This window comes from Charadrius vociferus, unplaced genomic scaffold, assembly GCF_000708025.1.
Source record: "Charadrius vociferus isolate BGI_N301 unplaced genomic scaffold, ASM70802v2 scaffold198, whole genome shotgun sequence".
In the NCBI taxonomy this organism is placed as follows: domain Eukaryota; kingdom Metazoa; phylum Chordata; class Aves; order Charadriiformes; family Charadriidae; genus Charadrius; species Charadrius vociferus.
Window position 1 is genome coordinate 2,242,899 of NW_009649951.1, and position 24,369 is coordinate 2,267,267.

The following is a 24,369-nucleotide window of genomic DNA, read 5'->3' on the forward strand; positions in this document are numbered from 1 at the left end:
GCAAGCCTTCCTGGATTTTCAGCCACTGCTTTTATCCGAAACTGTAAGACAACATGTTCTCTATCTGAACAAAACATTTTTTCATTCCCTCTACCTCACATCCTTTCATTGTTTGTATGTAAATGACAGGTGAGCAACTGAACATTTCATAGAAAGAATACTTCATATTTCAGAAACTTTCCTTTCTTGCACTAATTACATCTTCAGTTTACATTTGACCACTTTTTAGCACTGTTTTCTTAATCTGGACTTCTCACAGAAGATCATATGATTAACTTTATCAATTAAAATTAGGTTCATCCTGAAAATTACTAGTTCAGTTTTAACTTTAAATCTCTAAATCAGAGAATTGTGTGCAAAATGAAAAATGAAGCTACACTCGGTTATATCTAGGGAATACTCCTACACTCTTCTATGCTCTGATTAATTTAGTTGAAAAGAGTTCCAATGTATTTGTCAGATATTAGAAAATGATTCGATGAAAAGAAAACTGCTGACAACAAATTAGGAACACACCTACAAAGAAGTGGATATAAACGGATCTCTTTTCTTCAGTCTATTTCAAATCCATGGTGTGTTAGGCACAAAGAGCTGCATGACAGCAAGACGCATGACAAAGCCTATTATTTTTCTTGATACTTATGAACACCTTCTTAAGACAAAAATATCAAGAAAAAAATGCTTAGGAAAGCTAGCTGTTCACCTCCTTCACATGGAAGTCACTTTAATGGTCCGATGTCTAAATTTGACGAGCAACATTTAAACAAAATGTACTCAGCCTCTAGAACACTCAGATGTCATTATTATAGTTACTTATTTTCAACTGGTTAAAGGGACTTCCTTTACTGTTTAGAAAAATAACTGAGGTGTAAAAGGACTTCCTCCTTGTGTGAACAGAGGATATTTTTGGCATGATATTTTTGACTCTGCACAGCATAAAATCTCTTTCATTAAATTTTACAACTGATGCTTTTCCTTAATAATATTGTAAATAATTAATTTCAATAAAAGTACTCCCACTTTACGTAAAAACATGTAGTGATCTAAATAAAACAGATGAAATCTTTTGCCACTCAGTCTCTTACACTTGAATTTATTCTTACATTTTAAATACCTCATGAAAGAGGTTTTTTAAATAAACTAAAATTTTATTTTGAAGGTAAGTAGGTGTTTAAGACTGTCAGGATACATTCATTAAAAATGTTAAACAAATTGTTAGTCTATTTGAGAAAAATACGGTAGAGATACTAAAGACATTACACAGTTAACAAAATTCCATTCAAAGACCATGACATTGCTAATTGCTGACAATTTAATTTATAGGACTTTATGCAGTCTTCTTATAGGAGATTTACCTATAGATGGATTAAAGGTAGAGACAGAAAAAGGGGAAAGGATAAAAATAATGGGGAAGATACAGACAGACAACGTTAACATGAACTTATTTTCTGTTACATCTCTAATTTCAAATTACTATTTGGGTTTATAGTTTAAATACCCTTCACTTTTCCTATATAATTACTTTATATTGTTACAGTTTATTATAGCCAGGTAAAGAATAAATTTGCCTGGGAATCCTAATTTCCCCTTCCAATCCTAATTTCTTCTGTGCTAAACTTAATTATGAGGATTAATATTTCCTTGATTACATTTCTGTCATATTTGAAAAAAACAGGAAAAGCCCTTAGCATTTCACTAATCAAAATAGTATTTAATAGATTATCTGATTAAAGATATGATTACAAATATTTTTAATTATAAGATACTTAATTTTAAAGACAAAAAGCATTTTAGCACAACCAGATCACCTGTGCACACTGTATATTGAAACAGCAATGGATCAACACCAGGAAATATGCAAAGAATTAAAAAGCCTTTGGTTTTATTAGTAGAATAACTGTGGTTACATTTTCATTATTTTGCATTTGAACCTCTGTAAAATTTTGTCTGACTGATCACAGAAAGAATTTTAAATTTTTCACTAGCATTTTTATTTTTTGCATTTCATTTTTGCATTGTACTATTAAATGAAATGATACTCCTAAAGAAAATTGACTGTTTGAAAGTATTCCTTTGGGATAAATATATTAGAAAATGAATTTGTACAATTTCCTTAAAAGAAAGTTTTTGTCCTTTTGAGAAGAAAAGAAGCCTTGAGCAAAATGAATGATGTTCCTTACTACATGCTCACTGCAAGTATCAGACACACTAAGTAAAACAGTTAAAATATACAAATCAGTAAGGTCAAGACGTTCATGCGGAGATGGATCTGTTTACGAGAACAACAAAAAATAGCTAGTGAAAAATGTTTGCTACTTGAAGGTGAAAAGGAGAAACATTGCAACAATAATAAAACATAGTACTTAACAATTATCAATACTTTAAAATGCTTCTAAGGGGAAAAATTTATGTAGTAGGCATCATATTGTGCACCGGACAGACCGTTGAACACCAGCTGTTAAACTAGTTTCCCTTCCATCCTCCCCAAAGCAAATAAGGGGAAATTTCTCTCTACCACATCCACACAGTACTGATGCACCAGGATATTGGCATATCACTGTACACCATTCAAACAGTTAATTAACAGGAAACCCCGGTAGCATTAATTAAATTAATAAAGTCACTGTCCACTTAGTTTATGATAATACATCCACTACTTTGCACAAAGACCACATGGTATCTGTTAAATTTATAAAAGCCCATCCATTACACATGTCTGCCCCAGAGAAACAACTTAATTACTGAATAATTTTAATGAAAAGTTTTTCTCTGCAATACTGACACACAAAAATCACATAAAATCATATCTGAGGGACTATACTGGAAAAATGAAGAAAAAATCTGTAATTCCATATAAATACTTTGGTTGAACATATGGAAAAATGAAAACACAAACTGTTTAGTGTTTGAAATAAAAAACAATCAAAGGTAATCCTTTAAAATTAGGGTTCAGATTAGTCTCTGCAAAGGATGCTGTTTAACGGAAACATCTGGTAGTGTTACGTTGAGAGACAAGCCTTTTTCAACTTTGGAAATGAGATTAGTAGATCAGTTATTTGTAAGTGTCCAAGTAATTTCTAATTATTTTATCTGGGTCACAGATAATCCGCTTTTACAGGGCTCCCACAATGACATCAGAGGATCACTGCTGAACTGATTATCCTGTTACCTTCCACCATCCATGGGAAGACGGGATTTTCCTTTTGTACAGAGGAAGAGAAAGAAGTGGCTGATTGCTTCAGACAGGTGGCAGCCAACAAAATAAAGAACAACAAAGATCTCGAGAGCAAGAAAACCTCACATATGCAAAAGGTACCAGCCTTAAAAAAGGTCAGCAAACTGAATACTTCTTAGTAGTGTCTGGTGCAATTTAAAACCTCCCTAGATATGAACAAATATCAAAATAATCAGACAAGCCACTGTTTAAAAAAGCATGCCATCTTATTTATTACTTGTTCTACAGTAATGCCTTGTAGATCAAACATAACCGGTTAGAATCTTACTTTATAAATAGAAAAACTGTTTTTTAACATCATTTAACTGTTGAAGTGACATGAAAGACGTACAGAGGTTCTTTCTCAAAGCAAAAATGGAACACGAGCAAGAGAAATGCAAATACCAGGGCTAGTCTTCTACTAACATACACTCAAGCATCCTGACAGTTCCACCTTTTTAAAAGAGCTCTTTACCTCCTACAATTATAAATCAGAAGCAATCTGTAGTTGATAAAAGAGACTTTCTAGGTGAATTTATGCCTTTTCCTATGAATAAATACACTAGTTATGCATTTTTAAGGAAAACAAATGTCTGTTACATATAAAAATACCAAATGAGAGAGGACTTCTTAAAAAACACATGTCAAGAAAATATGTCTTGAGAAAGCAAGCAAGTTTCTGGATACCATCTGATTTAGCTTCCAATTAAATTTTGTTATTTGATATAAGGATAACTACAGAAAAAAAAGTAATTGGAAAAAAAATTGAGTAACACAGACATGTCCTCCTCAAGATTTTTCTCTCAGTTAAGTGTGTTTTCTAGATAAATTGTTTTCTAGATAAACTTTGCATTTGCCATTGCAATACAATGTCACTAATAGGTATAGGCAGTAGTGGCACCAGACAGTGGATGTTTTAGATTTTTTTTGTCGAAAATTTAAAACTTTCTCAAATGAAACTATCCCAAGCAAAATGATAATTTATCTACAAATAGTATTTTTAGTATCTATGACAAACCACCAAATAAAAAAGACACGTCTCTACCTTCATGGAGTTTGAGAGTGTCCGTACTACAGCTATGTTGTTATCCTGTAGTGGTTGAGACAAAAGAGGAATAATTGCTTGTCAGAGTACAAGCAGCTAGAAGTAGTCTGAAGCAATGGGTACCAATGACATGCCAAAAAAATAAAAAGGTGTTATTCTCAGTAGGAGAACATTTAGTTTTTCTAGGGTGCAACTGACAAAAATCTTTTCTGTTGGGTTGTGTTGGTTGTTTTTTTTTTTCCTTACTGTTTTATGCTAAGCTTGCTTTTACTTCCCAAGCAGTGCCATTAAAAGAACATCATGCTGCCTGGGAATGTAAGAATACAGGCTCATTTCCAGTTAAGGAATATGAAATTCAAACTTGCACTACAAGCAATGACAAAGGAATAGAGAATTGAAAAAGCAAGCACCAAGCATGGAAGATAAGCAGGCCTTCAATATAAATACATGATAATTTCGGAAATCACATCAGACAGTGCTTTCTTCATGGGTGAAACTGATTTCTTCCACACAGTTCTCTAGAAACATGAAAATTGTAAGTAAGAAGACTAATTGTTATGCTGAGATTTTAAGAAGAGTATCTTCTTCGGATCCTAAGGTTCCTAACTTAGGATCTTAAATTTCAGAGACTTCTGAATTGGAGTGAACCTCTATTTCCAAAGTTTCCAAATAAACATTCCCCCAAAGTGATCTCAGGTATATGCTGGAAGAAGCATTAAAATTCAGGATGATGAGAGTAAAGGCAAACAGAGCTTGGGGAAAGCACTTGGAGAAGGAGGATGAAAACAGCCATGAGCCCCTTCTGCTAGAAGTGTGTTTCACATATGCTAGCTTCTAGGGAGAAAGCACTAATCTCATATACAGAGGCCACCTCAGCTGCTCCCCTCTTCACCAGAACAATTCATGTCAAAAGTTCTTTTAAGGACACTTTTTGCCAACCAGCTGTTCTCTCATTGTAGGAAGTCACCTCCCTTGCTCTTTGGCTTCTTGGACCTCCAGACGAGATAGGAGAAGCCTTGCACTAATGATACCCTAACAGTGATACCACAATAACAGAGGCGGTACACACACTCAAAGAAATTACTGTGTGTTAGGTACCTTGGTCTGTTAATCACCTTCTCATGCAGTACAGCCTAGAACCTTCTCGGTGCAAGAGACAAATTTGAGTACACAAGTTACAAAGTTTTCATTTTGACCATAAAAAAAAAAACTGCTGAACACACATGAAACAGAATAACAGCAGATTACAAATTTTTTTTTTCTTAAAGAACTTTTACATAACGAATCTACCATTACAGCCAATGAGAGTTATGCAATGACATGCACAGAAGGTCAGTCAAATGCACACCAGCACTGAATTTTGGAAAGTGACAGAACACACGGCAGACTATTGCACCTGCACTTCATAATGCACTGCTTTGCTTTCCTGTTTTAGCTATTACCCTGTTCCAGAAACATGCTGGAGTATATCAGATATAGATGTTCAGCTGGACAACATTTTTTGACTTCTGAAAAAATTTATCAAAGAGGAGAAAATGCCCGTATTTCCCCTTAAAAACCTATTAAGACACTTCTGCTCATTCTTCTGACTTGTCAAGTTATCACTTAGCTCAACTCCAGTAAAGAGCTTATAAAAATGCCACATACAAAGGTCACTTAATGCAAATTAATTCTATGCATTCAACTTTATCTATCTTGCTGCAGTGGCAAAAGGATAAACTTCTGTAAATATGAAGAATCAGCACGAGTGTTCTGACCAAGGGTACATACCATGCTTCATAATGCATGCTACATTCCACTACTTCACATCTGAGCAGAGCCATCAGACTGTGGAAATAAACCATAAACAATGGAGAAGTTGCCATTTCAGTGCCTAGTTCCTTGTTACTGAAGATGCTAAAGGTGGACGAACAAGTCTGCAGTTTCTTTATCCCAAGTTCCTTCTGTGAGACTGACAGTAAGCAGAGCACATTCTGTGTATATAGAAGACACCGAAAGACCAAGAACTGGGGATTTTTTTCATATGCACATCCAATATTCCTGGGAAAAGTTAGTTTTAGCTTTACATTTCTTAGACAAAACAGAAACTATTGGCTTGATTTCTGGAAAATTACATGATGACAGTCAAGCAAATTTGGTCTATGGAGAATCAGGAAGTCTTGCTACAAAAGGGTCAAAGTTTGATAAATCTTGAGTTTATTTTTCTTTTCAAAAATACAATTTGGCAGCGCTTGAAATACAGGTAAATAATAACGTTAAACCCCAACAAACCTGAACTTGCTGGAATCATTTAGCAACAGTATGTATCAGTCACAGTTTAGATCGTGGGGCTGCAATGCTGATTGTCCCCATTATTTAAAAATAAATTTTATCCAGGAGCTGTGGAACTAATCTTGGCCTGATGTTAAACCGCAAACAGGCACAGAGCATGAACTAGGAAAATGTGTATTATCTGTTTTCCTGTATAAGCACAAGTAAGAGTTGCTCTGCTTTACCTTTTTCAAAAGATCCATGCTCTTGTCCACCTCTCTCGCACTCATCTCTGGGCAGCGTCAACAATCACTGAAATTAATTCTCTCAAGAATAGCTATGGAGCAAGTAATAAAAAATGAATGCTTTAACTGTGCATATCTATGCCTTCAAGGGTTTGAGTTTCTTTTAAATTAACCTCAGGTCTGCACTACCACACTTCAATGATTGTGTTACGCTGTTATAAAATTCAACCTGTACCTTATACTAAGTTAAGCTTAATGTCATCATTAATTCATTATTTTAAATAGAGCCAATTTCAGATACAATCTGCTTAGTTTATACAGGGAAGTTAAATGCTGAAGAGTAACTCCAGCACAGTACACAGCAGGAACGTTGCTGCCTCTTAGTGATCACAGTTCATTGCTTCTACAGGACTTGAATGTCTTCCACGCTGTGCACTCAGCTCTGTGGAAAGGTATACACAGTTTCTTTGTTTCCCTATTCTATGCATCATAGGTGTGACTTTGGGGAGCCTGCAGAGAAACTACTCACTCACCTACTGCCCTCTCCTCTGCTTTCTCCATTGGCTAGCAAAGCTGTTAGCACATGCTTGTGGAGGAAGCAAATCCCCACACTACAATGCTGAAAATCAAAAACCATTTGTACAGAAAGATTTTTCTGACACAACTTGCAGACTAAGCACATCCTCACTGAACAGATTTGGCTTTGTTCATTTCAAGTCTGACTTTGAAGCAGATTTCCTCCAAATGACTCTATTGTTTATTCTTGCCAATTCTATACTCATGAAGAAAGGATGAAAAGGAATTGTGCTGCTGGTATGGAAATGCTTTGAGCGGAGGATGGACTAGATGACCTACGTTCTTCAATGAGTCCATCCAACAGCATCCACATGGTGTGAATAAACTAGAGTTTGGAGATCCCAGTAATGGATTTCTACTTCCCCAGGAATCCCAACCCAACAATCCAAAATGTAAAAAATTGTCCACACGAGGCAAGCACAACAGCCCCACTGCTACAGGTAAGGTGCAATGAGAAGCCCTAATGCAGAAGATGCACACTTTCCAGCATCTGTCTCTCTGTATCTGCAATTACTGTGGTGTGCTTGTTTCACAAAGTTTGGCAAAGAGGGCAAAAGAGAGCATCCAGGCATAATGAAGCTCAGCCATCCACAGAATTATGATTTGAGCACATAAAAGGAGGTTGGACTTGAAAACGCTATTAGCCCACATCTGTTCCAGGGTAGTGGCCAGCTCAGTAAGTGCAATGGGATGTACTTCACAATATATTATACAACTGACATAGAATAAAGGGGCTTCACAGCACTTTTTAAGAGTTTGCAGTGGTGGTAGCAGCCTCACTGTCTTAAGGATCAGAACTGTGAAAGAACATACTGGGAATTCATGACTGTTGCAGAGGCAGTACAGTTGGTATCCTGTGTCAAAATAGAGATGTCCCAAGTTTCACTCCTATCTGACAGAATCAGGGTCACTCTGAGAGTTTTTATTTCACGTATTCATCTCAACTGATGCTGACCACCACTGCCAAAATTTAGTCCAGCTTCTGGCAGCACAGAGAACATAATGGTAGACTTAGGTTTTGTTCCTTGTTTTCTTCTGTATAGTTTCTATGTTTTAGTGTAGTACCAATCACATGGCTTTTTGTTTCTTCTCATATATCCATTTAACAGAGACTAAAAAGACATCCATACTTCAGTATCTGAACTCTAAGGCTCCCTGAGTTTGTCTCTCCCACTAGTGGGAGTAAGGGTGAGCAGAATTCAGATGTCTGCACCACGCCAGCTAGATACCCAGCAAGGCATAGTATTACATTAGAAAAAAAAATCCAAACTCTAGAGGATGCATACACAAAGGTTGTGTGCCAGCATTTAAACAGGGAGGTGAGAACCTGTCAGCAAGACCCTGGAACAGAAATCAGGCACACAGTAAATGGGCATAAAGATAAATCTGTGGACCTGGGGGTTGACAAAAGTGCAGAAAGCAGTCTGGTAGAGCAGCTGGAGGATGGCAAAAATAATACACAGCATAGCTACAGTCACACAAAGAGCAGAAGGCAGTAAACTCACGTGAAAGTAATACAATAAAAACAATAAGCAATATTATTTTTTTATCCAGCAGAAGGAAAAACTATACAGTAATTTTTCTCCTTTATTCCATACAAAGAAATTAATAATACATAATACAGTTAGGAGGTTTTCCATTATGTACCTACAAAGGTTAATACTGTGTAAACCCTCATAATCCCAAAATGAAATCTCAGGCAGATCTCAATCAGTTGTAGTCACAGAGATGCTGTCATCTTGTACATTATTGTCTTTAAAAAAAAGTTTTGCAGGTCAGGTCATAGAGCCTTTCAGACACGTACAGATCCAACTAATGTACTCTCTCTGTTCAACACTGCAGCACTTCAAATACTTCTATGGATTCTCAAGATAACTTTAAAGAATTCACTGTCAGTGATTAACTTCTAATGTCCAGAACCGGATGTTACAGCAACAAAAGCTTGTTTCTTGTAGATATTTATTACATTACCAAATTCATTTAACTGGAAAATTTTTCCATGCAGAGGATATTTTTTCCTGTACCTTTAAATACACAATACTCATTTGTACTGTAAATTGTACATGATCCCATTCCACAGCTCAGTAACTGAAGAGATATGAATGTAAGCATATTTATTACAATACTTAACATACGCCTGTGTTCTCAGAACGTATGATTTAACAGTGGGCCCCACTGTCACAAAGTATAATTGAGACCAGGGCACATAACAGTCTAAAATAAAAACAAAAATCAGAACCCACAAATACGTACCTTGTACACTGAACAATTCCAGAACAACGTATGGTTTTATTTTACTAATACAAAGCAGGAAATTGCTTTGATTGGTGAATTATTAGACACTTGTTTGTTACAAGGCTTCTTAAGACTTCCTTGGAGACAAGTCTTGACAGAGCACATACCAAATAGGTGCCTCATACTGCAAGTGTTTTTCTATTCTTGCCTTAAATGCAATCTGCTTTTCTGCTTTTATTAATTTTATTGAAAATAAAACTAATATATACTTCTAAAATTAGATACTTACAGTGAAAATACCCATTAGCTGAGTGTAAAAGAGTCCACTTATTCCACCTAATATTATTAGACCCATGAAGGCAGATATTCTTAGGAGAGCAAGTTCATGCCTAAATACAAAAACATCCTAGAACAAGACAGAAAGAAGAGAGAGACTTTAGCACTTACAAATTAATTTAAGTCATTGAACCAAGTGGAAAGACTAGATAGGAGCTGTTCCTGAAGACTTACAGCTAAAGGCAAATATTGGATATTTGAGCTACATTGCAAATCATCGATACATTTATGTGCTAAAACTATAAACCAATAAACTTTTATTTATACATGTAAACAGTTGTGGGGTTTCGCCAGACTGTTAAAAAACAACTTATTCAGTTATTTAAGGTTTGGGAATAGATGAAGCTCAAATGGGTTATTCCTGAATCTTCCATCTCAAACTGTGTCAAATTGCTACTCACAACCTCTGAAACATAAGAAACCCATTCTGTTAAAAAGTCTGATTTTTATAAGACTCCTTTATCTCAGCTCCCAGCCACGACAAATTTCATTTTAACATCACCTCTTTTATAATAAAAATAACGACATTCCTAGCTTGACTCTTGAAGATGGTACCTACAAAATCCAAATATCTGTATTGGATTGGCCTCACTGTAATGCTGTCTATTATCCAACATAAACTTATCTTCATGTTTTAAATTTTAGCCTTAAGTGGATTATATGGATATGGGTGCACAACCAAGTTGCCTCAGGGTACAGGAGGATATGAATTTACTGTATCAGCTGCTCTGGAAAGCCTGCTCTCACCCAGCAGAAAATATGAAAAGTGTAAGAGAGTTTTTTTATAGATCTTTTTCAAAGGATAAAACACCTTATTTTTATCACAGGAAAACATTTGTACATGGCAGTTACTGTAGATGTACTGCAAGTTCACACCCCATCTTACCCTTTGATAATGAGTTAACACACCCATTCTCTTATTTATAAGTTACGATTATGTTCTCAAGGCTGTCTTTTGAATGTACACATCTGTTTTTCCACTTAGAAAAGACAGGTCACAGCAGGAAACTATTAAAACCTTTCAAGTAAACTTTAAATTACAACCAGAACATAAAAGTGGACTGAATAAAAAAAACCCAAAACACTGCTTTTGATCTTTCCTTCTTTACATTCAACCAGTAGGGCTTAAGGAAGAGGAATTCTGAAATTCAGGAATACTGAGTTGTAATTAAACAGAGAATAGTTAAAGCAAATTTTATTTAGTAAAGAAGTCTGATTTTAGATTTAAATTATTTCCATTAAGGTTCAAAATATAAACTCAGGAAAAAAACTTTATACTGGCTACTAAAGCTGTGAAGAAAGTCAGTATTTAATGAACAAGTAGAAATCACTAGTTAACCAGCTAAAAAAAAAAGCAAACACTACCAGTCTCTTCTGAACTGGTAAGCCAGATCTTGTTATTATTGGCCTTTCTTGCTGCTGTAGAAAATATATGCTTCATTTCCATTTTTTCTAAATTCTTCTTACTCAGTTAATGAGTTAATTCAAAGTTAAATCAACTCAAAATAAAAGCATTCGTACTAATCTTTACTCCCCTTTCCACCAGCCCACCACAGCTTTAAAGAAAAGCAAGGTAAGACACAAGTTCTACTAGCTGTAAAATACTTTCTCTTCTTATCTTCATACATATGCTGTTTTATTATATCAGAAATTGCAGAGTCACAGAACGGTCAGGGTTGGAAGGGACCTCTGGAGACCATCTAGTCCAATACGCCTGCCAGAGCAGGTTCACCTACACAGCTCTGATGTATCCACCTCCCAGGTTGTTGCCTGTTCTAAAGGTTAACCTCCCTTTAGCCACTACTTCCATCCACCCAGTCAAACTGCAAGGTTTCTTGGCAACTTATAAAAATGGATAGAAATGTGTAAAACAGAAACTTGTCACAAAATAAGAACAGAAGCATAGGCCTGTAGGATTATGTTGAGGAATTGACCACAAACCATAAGATATGGCAACTTTATCTTAACAGGCAATACCAAAACATTCCACAGAAAGCCAGTATCCGACAGAGTCACATAAGACTTCCTCAAGCCTATGGCAAAACACATGCAATGTCTTCATTTGTGAGCATCAACTGTTATGGATGATCCCTACAATAAATGCTACCATGGGCTAGGAAAACAGCTATTACAGCTTCACGCTATCATAAAGGAGAGAGGTCAAAAGCAATGATGGGTCCAGCCCAAGATGATAATCAATGAAATGACCACTGCTTCCAAATTCAACTTTCTTTTTACCCTACTAACAAAACAACAACAACAAAAAAAGCATGAAAACATTCAATGGGTCCCTGTCATTTGCAGTATTGGGGTATTATTTTCAAGGGTTTACAGTATTCCATTAAAAACAGCACACTGTACAGTGGACAGAGCTCTCAGCAGGACCAACACGGGACTATGGTATCTGTTCCCGAAGAGACAAAGCAAAAAACAACCTTCATAAATTTTTATTTACAATGTAAGATTAATTTATTCAGTCTTGATTCTTTACTGAAATATGATATACACAGAAATTAATACACTAACAAAATATGTTAAGATACTTCATCTTTCTCTTGGGGAAAGGATACCTCATGTAACACATGCTAACCTGCTTGTCTATTCTCCATTGCAAATGCGTGGGATGTCTATCCCAGTCTGGTGACGCAGTCAGTCTATCAACTTGGCTATCATAAAAACAGTGCAGAACACAGAACAAAACCAGGCTGTCGGATTCAAAAAAGCAAAAGAAAAAATACAGACTGCAGGTTTTGCAGGAAGAAAGAGGAAAGAGAGGCACAAGGGAGAAAATTCACACCTTAAAAAAAAAAAAAAAAAGAATTAACAGAACAAAAGGTGCATTCTAATCAGCCCTTTTGTAGAGATATTTATGATTTATAACAACTGATGTTTACATAGAGCACTTTTTGATTCAGGACTATTTCAGGTCTAATAAATGAGTAAATTTCCAGTCTGATTCATGACCAATGTAGTTTAAAGTGAAAATGGGACTAATGCTCTGATTCCAAAAACAGTTGTATACATAGAGTTCAATTCAAAGATAATTCTGAAATAGTTTCAGACTAGAACAGATTTTAAAAGAGGGCCATACAATCTTTGCATAAAAATGACACTACCAATATATTAAGTATTGGCAAAATGTTATCCTCTTAGTCATTCCTATCCTGGCTCTACAGACCATGTATTTACTTTCTAAACTTAATTCAATATCCATATACTGTCCTTATACAGGAGGAGAGCAAGGTTAGGTCAGTTTTGCAGAACACTGAGAAGGAAAATTCTGATGTATTTTTATTTTTCTAAAAAATCTCAGATCCTGTAGGTCACTTTGTGACCCTAAGAGAAAAGGTTTTCTTTACATTCTCTTTACAATATAAATAGACTCTGAATGATACCTATTTCCAAATTTTAATTAATATTAGTTAATACATAATATTGAAATAAGTATCACTGTAAATAATCTTCTCACAAAGTTTAATGAATATTTCCCAACACCTTTTATTTGGAATTGGGAAGGCTGAGTCCCAGATAGAGCAGGCTGATACTGCCACAATGCTTCCTTCACGATGTTCCTCCCCCTTCTAGTAACAGAACTCGGAACTCTTCAAAACTTAGTTAAATAACAGTATTTTCATAATATACAATGGATAACTGCAGAACCAGAAACCAAGTAAAACTAAACCAGAGGAAAGCGGTTTTTTACTTCCTAAAAGATACAGACTTCCTGACCTTGACGCTTTTTAACGAACACACAAAATAAAGGACGCTCTAGTCTTAGCCTTTCAAAATGACCAAAGCTAGCAGAGGAACTCATATGCCGTTTTATTCAAATTACCTATTTTTCTTCTGCTAGGATCTCACATAGACAATTTAATTACCATTTCCTTCATTTCTAGTAGTAATTGTACTCCTCCTGCTGGACAAACAGAGGCAATAACCACAATCCATCTTTCTGACAGTATCAAATACAAGAGCCATGAATACTATGAAGCATTGTTCTGTTGCAAGACCCGAAAGTGAAAGATTGTAACTCTATTGAAATGGCTTCCCCTCTAGCTTTAAAGCTACCACCCTTACCTTAGTATACTTAATTAAAAATGTTTAGGTTTTTCTTACATAACCCTTTAAAGATAAAAGCTTTAGAGAGAAAAAAAAAGTTTTCATTCAGAAGGACATATTAGCATGCATTCAGTGATTATATTTTCATAATGCACTCGTGATAAAATGATTATTTCACAACAGCATTAAAAGCAATTTTAATTCTACAGCCCCTATGTTATGTACTATTTTATATCCAAAGAATAAAAATTAAGATGAAGGCACACCGCCAAAAAATTCACAAGTATTTTTAATGAGCAGGAAGTAAGCTAATTCCAGATGGCTGTTTAGAAAAATTTATCCAGTTTTCTGAATCTGAGCTAAACACTAGCCCCTGACAATTCAGAAAATGTAAGCTCTTGGTTACAGGCAAAATTTCAACAAAGAATAGCGCTTCCATCAAAGGTAGAAGGTACTGCAGTCTCTGGAACGCTGTGGTATTTCAGCTTTAATTGATATAGAAAGACTAAAAGAATCTTTCAGCATGCTTCCCTAAAAAACTAATATTAAGCAAATCTGCCCACTGGTCCTGTCAGAATTACATAATTCTGACAAATTATTCTGTGGCACAGAGTTATATGGCATCATGTCCTTAGCAACACTTTAAAAAAATCAGTTTAATGGGCTTCTGATGTCACCTTCCAGGCAGATATATTCCAGGTGGATGAAAAGCAGGACATGAGCTGACATGGCCTGCAGAAGGCCAACTGTACCCTGGGCTGCATCAAAAGCAGTGTGGCCAGCAGGTCGAGGGAAGTTCCTGCCCCTCTGTTCCGCTCTGGTGAGACCCCACCTGGAGTACTGCATCCAGCTCTGGAGTCCTCAGCACAGGAAGGACATGGACCTGTTGGAGCAGGTCCAGATGAAGGCCACAAAAATGATCAGGGGACTGGAGCAGAGAGAGTTGGGGTTGTTCAGACTGGTGAAGAGAAGGCTCTGGGGAGACCTTACCGCGGCCTTTCAGTACTTAAAGGGGGCTTCTAAGAAAGATGGGGACAAACTTTTTAGAAAAGAGGGTAGATTTAGACTAGATATACGGAAGACATTTTTTACAATGAGGATGGTGAAACACTAGCCCAGGTTGCCCAGAGAGGTGGTAGATGCCCCATCCCTGGAAACATTCAAGGTCATGATGGATTGGACTCCGAGCATCCCAATCAAGTTGAAGATGTCCCTGCTCATCGCAAGGGGGTTGGACCTTTAAAACTCCCTTCCAAGCCAAACTATTCCACAATTCTACAATATATTGGCTAGACACCCAAACAAATTATTCTTAATTTTCTGTACTTCAGTGTGTGCCCCACAATCCTGCAGCTGAAAACCTGAGAAAGCTAAATATTATTCAGTGTAATACTAGACTTAACAAAGGTCTGAAAGACCAGACCTGCTGCGTCTACTAAGTTTTTCTATAAACTTATTTATCTCTCTGGGACACAGAATGTTACATACTATAACACAGATTCACTTGTATAAAAGGAAGAGTGTCATTTGAAGTATACACATATGCAAATTGATGAAGATGAAAAACCCACAGCTGAAACAAAACAGAACTAAACAGAACAAAGTACTCCATTTTTTCCATGATGCTGCATAAACTTAGGCAGCCAAACATGCAAACCTGATCCACTTTTCAGGTAACTACATTAAACTGGGTTAAAATAATTATTGAGTATGTATTCTGCCTCCTAACCTGTCATATCTTCTAAAGGGTAGATATTAAAAGTAAGTCTCTGCCCAAAAGACTTAAAATTAACCCAGTTAAATCATCAAGAACAAAGTTTTATACATATTCATTTTTTGAACTATTATTAATAACTATTTATTATTACCTCTTCAGAGGTTGTAAACCATCTGAAATAAACATGATTTCCTTTTCCCTCTCTTGCACAGACCAAGCAAATAATTTGGTTCCCTTTCATCCTGTTTTTAAAAAGCAAGGCTAACAAACAGAACTTGGGTTCATTATCTGAACACAGCATTACTTAAAGTAAGTTAGAGCATTCAGGGGACTCTCACGATAAAAAGGAAATATTCTACCATGAAATTACACTATTAGAGAAGCAGCACCTATTTCAGACAAGGATTTTTCTCTTCGGAAAAATAAGACTTCTTCTAGAAGCACTGCAATACCTAATCCAGTATTCAGATTAGTATCATCAAGAAGCCATTGCACTTGAAACCTGCAAACCCTGTGCACTAGAAGCCTTCAGAATATAGAAAGTATAGAAAATTACTATGTCCAGAAGTGGAGTAGGTTAACTTAGTTTAAAAATTAAAAAGAAGTTCACAAAGCCACTGAAACTAGAAGCACAGGTATTTACAGTTACCTTTCAAAAAACATTAACTTTCCAAAACCCAAAAATGTAACATATCCGTAAGAAATTTTACTTAGACAACAGGTTTCTTCACTAATACAGAAAGACTGCAATTTCATATCCCGCTTAATTTGAATGCAGATAAACCAAGCAAAATACCTCCCTCAAATTTCACAATGCCTGTAAAACAAGGTGAATATCAAAAGCCCATCTGCAAAAAAATGGGGAAAAAAGTAATAAGTGCGAGTACTCCATTTTAAGAGACACATTTTACAGGTCTGTCTCTGCTTATGAAAAGATGCTCCAAGCAGACAGCAATTTCTTCTCTTTTCCATATTTCTAGAGTCACTTAAACCATTTAAATGGAAATATTCATATAGATGAAAAAAAAAATTAAATTCCTTCAAAATAGAAGCTATTTTAAGAGAGATTTGCAAAAATCCTCAACTTTGGTACATTCCATGTAATGAAAAGCTGGCATCTATCAACTTGAATATAACACTTTTATCAGTTCTGAATGATCCAAGGAGTACAGTCTTCCTATATTTTCAGCTCTCCTTTGATACAACATGTTCTCATACCCTTTCTTGGGAACATCATAGCCACTACAGACTGATACAAATTAGAAGCTTGGAGGGCAATGCCCCATTCTTTTCCTAAAGTAGAATTTTTCAGGAAGTTTAATATTCTTATTTTATACCATTTAGGATTAAAACAATAATACAACAAACTTAAGCTGTTCAACAAAATGGAAAATAGGACTTGCCTTACCCATAACCAAAGGCCAGCCTCCAGCAGCCATGGAAGATGGGTGTGATGTATGTCACATCAACACAGAATAAAAAAAATTTGCAGCACTTCAGTACTTGGAAAAAATCTCAACAAAATCTAGAGTACATTACCATTTTCTGGGATAGTCTTAGTCTCTTCACAGCACATGTGGAATGTTATCTAATTTTGAATATGTTTTAAACTTGTTTTCTATGTTTTTCTCTTTAGTGCACCTTTACTTGTTATAGTCCAGTACAAATACAAAATCCATTTCAGATTTTGGGTAGAAGTTTTTATGCTTCTTTATGAGATCTTGCTCACAACATTTTCTTCAAAAGAAAGAGTATCAATTTTGCTATACTAGCACTTTGAAGCATTCAGCAACTTTCAAGCAAAACTCTGGAGTATTCTGAACATTACAGATAATAGACATAAATGAGCACCAGACAGAGACTTTACAACTTCAATTCCATAATGGAAGAAATTCTATATTTTTTTACTCTATTCCAATCCATATGTCCATTTTCTCTATTTGTGTGTTCAACTGCATTTTGCTGATGACAAGATGTTGAAATATGATAATGGCATAGAGTCCAAGTAAAACAAACCAAACCTAATTCTCCCTTAACCCACGCTACCTTTTCAAAGCAACACAAAATATTGCTTCAAAACCAATGTACATTTTTCTTGTTTCAGAATGATTGTATGTTTTTTTCTCATTTTTATAGCAATATCAGCATTTTTAAATAGAGACTTAGGATAGTTATATACTCTGGATAGATTTACTTTGGAGAAAGTAAAAAGAAATCTTAATACACCTAAAGTAGTTAACTTGCTTCTTCCCAGTAGTCACTAATCACTTAAAAAGGAACCTAACTGGTTCTTTCCTCCCTTCCTAGATTTCTAAGAAAACTAGCATTGTGTTGTTAACACACAGAAATCATATAACCTTTTAGAATGATATTTCGTTACTTACTATAAATCAGTTTCTCACTTGATAACATACATCTACATGAACTCTCCACTGTTAACAACTGAGCCAGCAGAAACGTATAGTAATTAGATATCAAAATAAATTACACTGCAGTACTAGCTATTTATTCACTTTGTAGAGAAACCAGATTCTTACCCAGTTTTCCTTTTTCAGAGGGAAAAAGTAGTAGTAATGGCAGAAATCAAGTATCAGCGTATAGGAACTAAGGATCTGAGTGTAGAAACACAGCTGTAAAAACAGCCAGTGATTGTCTTCACCAACACAATTATTAATCCTGCAGAGAAACAAAGTGTATATATAAAGACAGAAATATAAAGACTTTATCACCGCAGTTATGATACTGTGAAAAAGAGAAGCCATGATTGTTTGCTCCATAGAGCAAACGTAAGAACTACTGATCCAGCACTCCATTCTTAATCAAAGTGATGGTTTGTATGTTAGAGATGGCAGTTACTGTAAAGGGTGGTTTCCTCACACTGCCACTTAAAGCGCAGGTTGCATTACTGAGATCACTGCTTAGAACAGGAGACTTATTTCTCCGTATCTTTATGTAGCAAATATACTCCTACAATGTTAAGTAAAACTCAAGTAACAAAAATTATTTTTAAGTCTGCAAAATTTCATAGTAATATTTATTATCTTCTGCTACTCAACACATTTCACTGCTTGTGAACCACATAGAGTGCAAAAACGGGAAATGCAAATAAATGGTTTGAAATAAATGTGACCACAGGGTACCCCAATGACAAATAAGCGTGAGTTAGGAAGGAGCCTAAGAAACAGAAGACAGAACAGGCATCTCTATTCAGAAACTACTCCTGCATACTCCAACATAAAGAAGTACAGGAATCACAAGGATACAAAACATTTGATATCTAGGTCGAGTCTGCTTCAAAGAAGTTACACTGATGCAAAAAATGTGGTCGGAGTGCAATTTCATACAAGCATTGGCACAGACATCAGTACAAAGATAAGCCATAATGACAAAAGCGCTATACTGGCACTATATTCTGAAGCAATGACTGACAAAAAGGGTTCTTTGAAAGATGGGTAAATCAACATAAGACGATCCTGATGTCAGTTCTGTCCTCTGCAGTTCATCATTGCTGTCTTGCTGGAAATGATACCTCAGAGCTACTGACAGAAATGTTTATTTCCATTTTAAGACACAAACAATTAGTTTAAATGGAGAATTTTATCCAGATTAGTTCATATTGACTGAAACTAGCCAAAGAACACTAAAATAAGCAATTTCACTACAAAATCAGAGAGGCTATGACAAGTGGTGCATGGTATGAGTGAATAATATTTTCTACTCAGCGTAGCCACTCAGTAAACTAAAAACCAAAAACTGTCTGAAATCATGATCCATTTCTATTATTATAAAGAGCATCCCCTCTTCTGTTGAAATGATAATCTTTTCTTTCAATCTCAGAAACATAAATATTGTTTAATTTCCTACAAAAAAAAATTTTTTTCCAGCATCAGAAACCAAATTGCAACAAATGAAATAAATCTGCAATGTACAAATTAATTATGTTGAGATCAGTTTTAGGAGTAAAAATTCTAATTCTTTAAACAAAATGTGAATTTTCAAAAACTATATGGCATATAACAATTTGACAATGATAAAATGTTACACTGCAACAGTTCTTACTGCCAATTTTACTTGCAGACATAAGAATGTCTAAAAGCTGTTCCTTCCCTGCTCTAAATGCCTAAACGATTAAGCATTACTGGGAAAGAAATACGAGAAATGAGCAAAAGTCAGGACCATGAACTCTGAAATGATTCACTAAAACAACAGTAGATTGTTAGAACAAATGTCCTGGTCTTACCATGGACAGTGGTGATCCATCCTCCTCACACAATGTCCACAACGACTGCAATGGTGTGAACGCTTTGGTCTCATCATATTGCATTTGTTACATAACTCCCAATATTCTCGTTCTAGGTGAAAATGTAAAGACACCTTAGGGAGATTTGAACTCAGTACAGCACGCTCATGACAAATCTACACGCTAATGATTCAAAGACAAAAAAATACTTACGATGACCTACAAAGGGTAAGCAGCATATAAAAAACTTTTTTCCCCACTGTCACTTCAATTAAACTGGAAAATATTACTCCCACTCTGTGCCAGTTCTCTTTTCCAAAATCCTCTCTCCTCCTATATATTTCTAGGGAGTAATTACTACAGCACAAAAGCTGTCACTCAAACAAGGAAGACTGTAATTCAATTCTTTTCTTACATGTCTACTGTGAAAAAACATACCTGCTAGACAAAACAATCGCACAATCTCCCTGCCGCTCCTCCTGAGGAAATACTGCTACTTGAATTTCTGACAGCTAGCTAACTAACCTAAAATACACATTGAACACTTCAGGAGCATCTTCCGTCTCAAAGCACTTTAAGACATGCATCTCACAGCATGCAATTTTACGCATAAATCAACCAAAGAAAAGACTGAGGATAGGCTTGTTTTTAAAAACATACACTATTTTTGAATGCCTAATGTGAAATTCTTTAAGCTGATCTCCAGAGTTACTGAGTAGCTGAAACTACCAGCTGCCACTATAGCTCAGCTTAGCTATCACTTATTTCAAATTGTACCACCCAAATTACAGGAAAACTTTGAAAATGAGAATTCAACTATATATTCAGAAATTTGATCTTCACACGTGAAACAAATCACACCAACACTGTAATAATTCCATTCACAAAAGCATGTATTTTCTGTCTTTAAGGAAAATAGGTGCATGACTGAGAGTCTTAAATACTTTGGTTGTTTTTACCAAAATAGATATTATTTTTTTAATGTAGAGAAATTTCTTAAATCCCAGGAGGAAAATAAATAAGCTTAGTTTTTAGAGTCGGGCATTCCGAAATTTTATATGGTAATGCATTGTCCATATGTAAACAAAATGAAGTTAAATATAGCACTTCTGAGCCACCTGCAGGCAGCTCTAGTCTTGTCTTTCTTGCTGCAAAATAACATTTGGACACTGGAAGTGAAGAAGCTCAATATCTGAGATCATTAAACTAGTAATAATGCCAGATGGGAAATGATATACAATCTGTTCCCATAAATCCAGTGTCACAAAGGTGTCACTCCCTAATAGGGTAGCTACTAGCAGAGTTCAGAAACACCCCAACCTCGTTTTTTAATAGAATTTATACCATGCAAAAACCTATCTTCCTGTCAATGTAGAGAATACCAAAGAACTGAAGTGCTACGTTAGAAAGTACAAAATCCCTGACCAGCACACACAAAATCATACTATCAGTGTCACAGTCAAGCCTAAGTGTTCCATCTTCAGAAGTATCTACAAAGTATCATTGACATATGAAATGAATGGAGCATGAAAAGGTTGAAGAGCTATTCAAAGGGATCCCTTAAAAGTGAAAGAAACATTTGTGCACAAAGGGAATTTGTACTGGTCCCAGTATTTTGCAGGTAAATGAACATTCAGTCATAAATGTAATTTTCTGCAAATGTACTGCATCTCTTCATTCTCCAGCTCAGGTTGCAGAACCCATGTTGTTCTTCCTGCAGCAAGAACTCTGACTGCAGAATGCAAGTCTGAGCCACCTTTCATTTTACTGGATCAGAAGCTTAGTTACCCGGAGCAGAAAGAAAACTGACATGAGATTTTCTGTGATCAGTGTTTCACACCTGAATCCCTTCCTACTATCTACTGCCTAGTTTGTACACGTTGTAATGTCAGTGTTGAGGCTAAACAGACCATGTTTCCAAACACGTCATTCTAGATTCTCACTAACATCAGGAAGAAAGAGTACAATGTTACCTCTGCACCCACCACATTGCAAGACAAGACTGAAATATTCACCCCTCACTGCATTTGATACATTTTCTACATTCAAAATGTATTTTCTGTTAATGTGACAAAGCTCATGCTGTTTAATAGACCTACTCCATTCTAAACCGCTATGTAAAAGCTCTATGCATTAGGCAAGCACTTTAATAGCATCAAACAGGTCATAAAAATATTGGCTTTCTCTGTGAAGAATTATTAAGGTTTCAAATTCCCTCCAATTTTTGGAGCATCAGATACGATACAGGAATTTTGGGATAAATTCACAAAGACAGAAAGGAATTCTCACATGTTAAGTTGTTGGTCTATAGCAACGCAATGTAATTAGCATCGCATTTGTTTGATTAACAGCCCATACAAACATAAGGTACTGAAAAAAACATGTAAAAAACACACAGGTAAAATCCAGTGTAAGAGTACCTTCTACCACCACTTTCAACATCTTATAAATTTACTTAGAAAAAAGCTGTAGAATTATAATGACTAACCATCTCTAAACATTTTTATTACATATTACCAAGTTAGAAGTATATGCAATATGTTTGAAAGCCTAGGATGCAAACAAATTATTCCCATGGAAAAATTTCCTAGAAGTTCCTACATAACTAAACTTCTGGTGGAATACAAGTGTTGAAAAAGAAGTTTTGAGTCTACACAAGGTAAAGTGCTAGAACTTTACAAGTCAAAAACAGCAACATACTGATTTTAATTTTACTAATGATATAGGTTTCAGCAGAGACAGCTCGTGGTTTCCATCAAATCTCACAAAATCAATTTGATTACTAAATATTTTGAGGACATCAAAATAACTTCTATTCAATTATACCGAAACAACTTAACATACCTGTAATTGGTATCTTTGGGTTTTCAGGTAGCTTTCCTGGATCAGCTACTGAGGCTCTCACTAATGAAGCTATACAAAACAATGAGCAGAAGTAATAACCTAAAAAATAAATAAGCATTTGTTAGCCTTTTTCAGGTGTACAAAATATCTACTGTACACTGCATCAAAAACATAGATGCTCCAGCACTGAGTTGGAAATTACTCAGCCTTCTCATTCAATTCCAGATATATTTTTGGTACTATACAGTGTACAATTTTAAGTGTTCCCCAGTCTTAAAAAGGGAGAGGAAAAGGTAGCAGTGAACGCTGTTTCAATAGCACAAGCAGGATGCCACGATGACCTTACTTCTGTATTTAAGAAGTTCCTCCACTGTCTTATCAAACAAGCACCAATCATTCTATACTTCAAAGCCTCTATGTGAAAGGACATTCCCAACAGTCCACCTTCACTTTAAAGCTGGTTCCAGTTATAATTCAAGCCTTTTCCCCAGCAAAACCTACTAGCGTAACTCATATTAGCTGACCCATCCAGGGACGTATGACAAAACTAACAAAACTCAGTTTGTCAGCCATCAGTACTACCACCCCAAATTCCATCATGCACAAAGAACTGTGGGCCTGAAATTCTGTCAACAAGTTCTAGCTACAGGATCTGAAAACCATGTTAATGCTTTTCCCCAGTTTACAAACAAACAAGTTTTACCATAACACCTCCGAAATGAATGAAGTCTCAACTTCCCAGAACACAAAAATGCAGGATGTATCCCAGTACTCTTATCCTTTATCTTTACCCTTCACCTTATTCTTTTTTTTCTTACCTTTCTCATATATGTTAACTACTGCCCCAAAATACTATTTTTACTAGTAGAAAAAAGAGCTAAGTTAACTTGACTTACACAAAATTGCCACAACTGAAATATGTCCCTCTTCATAGTGAGGGAAAAGGATGACTTTTGGAATGAAGATTGTATTGTATAGCCAGACAAAGATAATCAGGCCCATGCAGCACCAACCCTGAGGGTCAACCACAAAGTGAATTCGTCGTCCCATTGAACACAAACAGGTAATAATCTGTCACGACCCAGGAAGAAAAGATTATCCTAGAGAGACAAAGAAAGAAAGAAAAAAGAGTAAATTAACTAGTATCATTCATCCACATCCACTCAAATAGGAAAAAACCCAAACTGTCAGCTATTGATTTAAGAAATTAAATGAAAACTTACAGGCATTTCACACAGTGGTCAAGAACCATGAAAAGAAATATTTTATGATTTCATTAATAAGTATATCTTGCTAAAAAGTAACATTTATCATCAAGATGCAAGTAAAACAAGTGCCTGGGAAAACTATTAAGCAATCGGTAAAGCAAGGAACTGTCAGCCAGCTGGCAGAAGCAAGGCATATAAACATTGAAGAAAAGAAGTCTCCCATCAAAATAAAAAGGTTGCAAAGCAAACGAGAAGTACAGTGAATGATATATGTTATACAAGGATTCATCCCACCTACCTATCATAGCCTCCCAGCTATATTTCAAGATTATTTTTTAAAAGCTTGTATGCTAAAATAGTCACAAGCCTCCCTAAGAATCTGTCATTTTTCACTACTTAA

The 24,369-nt window shown here is 35.6% G+C and overlaps 1 protein-coding gene across 1 annotated transcript in view; it reads right to left on the bottom strand.

Moving 5' to 3' along the window:
* Positions 1–23,811, bottom strand: part of ZDHHC21 (zinc finger, DHHC-type containing 21) — a 29,402-nt gene extending 5,591 nt beyond the window's left edge. The window contains exons 1-5 of the mRNA XM_009891495.1: positions 23,658–23,811; positions 22,762–22,860; positions 19,918–20,029; positions 18,215–18,353; positions 9,855–9,971 (exon numbers count right to left, since the gene is read on the bottom strand). Of these exons, the coding sequence (XP_009889797.1) occupies positions 9,855–9,971; positions 18,215–18,353; positions 19,918–20,029; positions 22,762–22,860; positions 23,658–23,811 (621 nt within the window). The remainder of the gene's footprint in view (positions 1–9,854; positions 9,972–18,214; positions 18,354–19,917; positions 20,030–22,761; positions 22,861–23,657) is intronic.
* Positions 23,812–24,369: the final 558 nt, after the last annotated feature.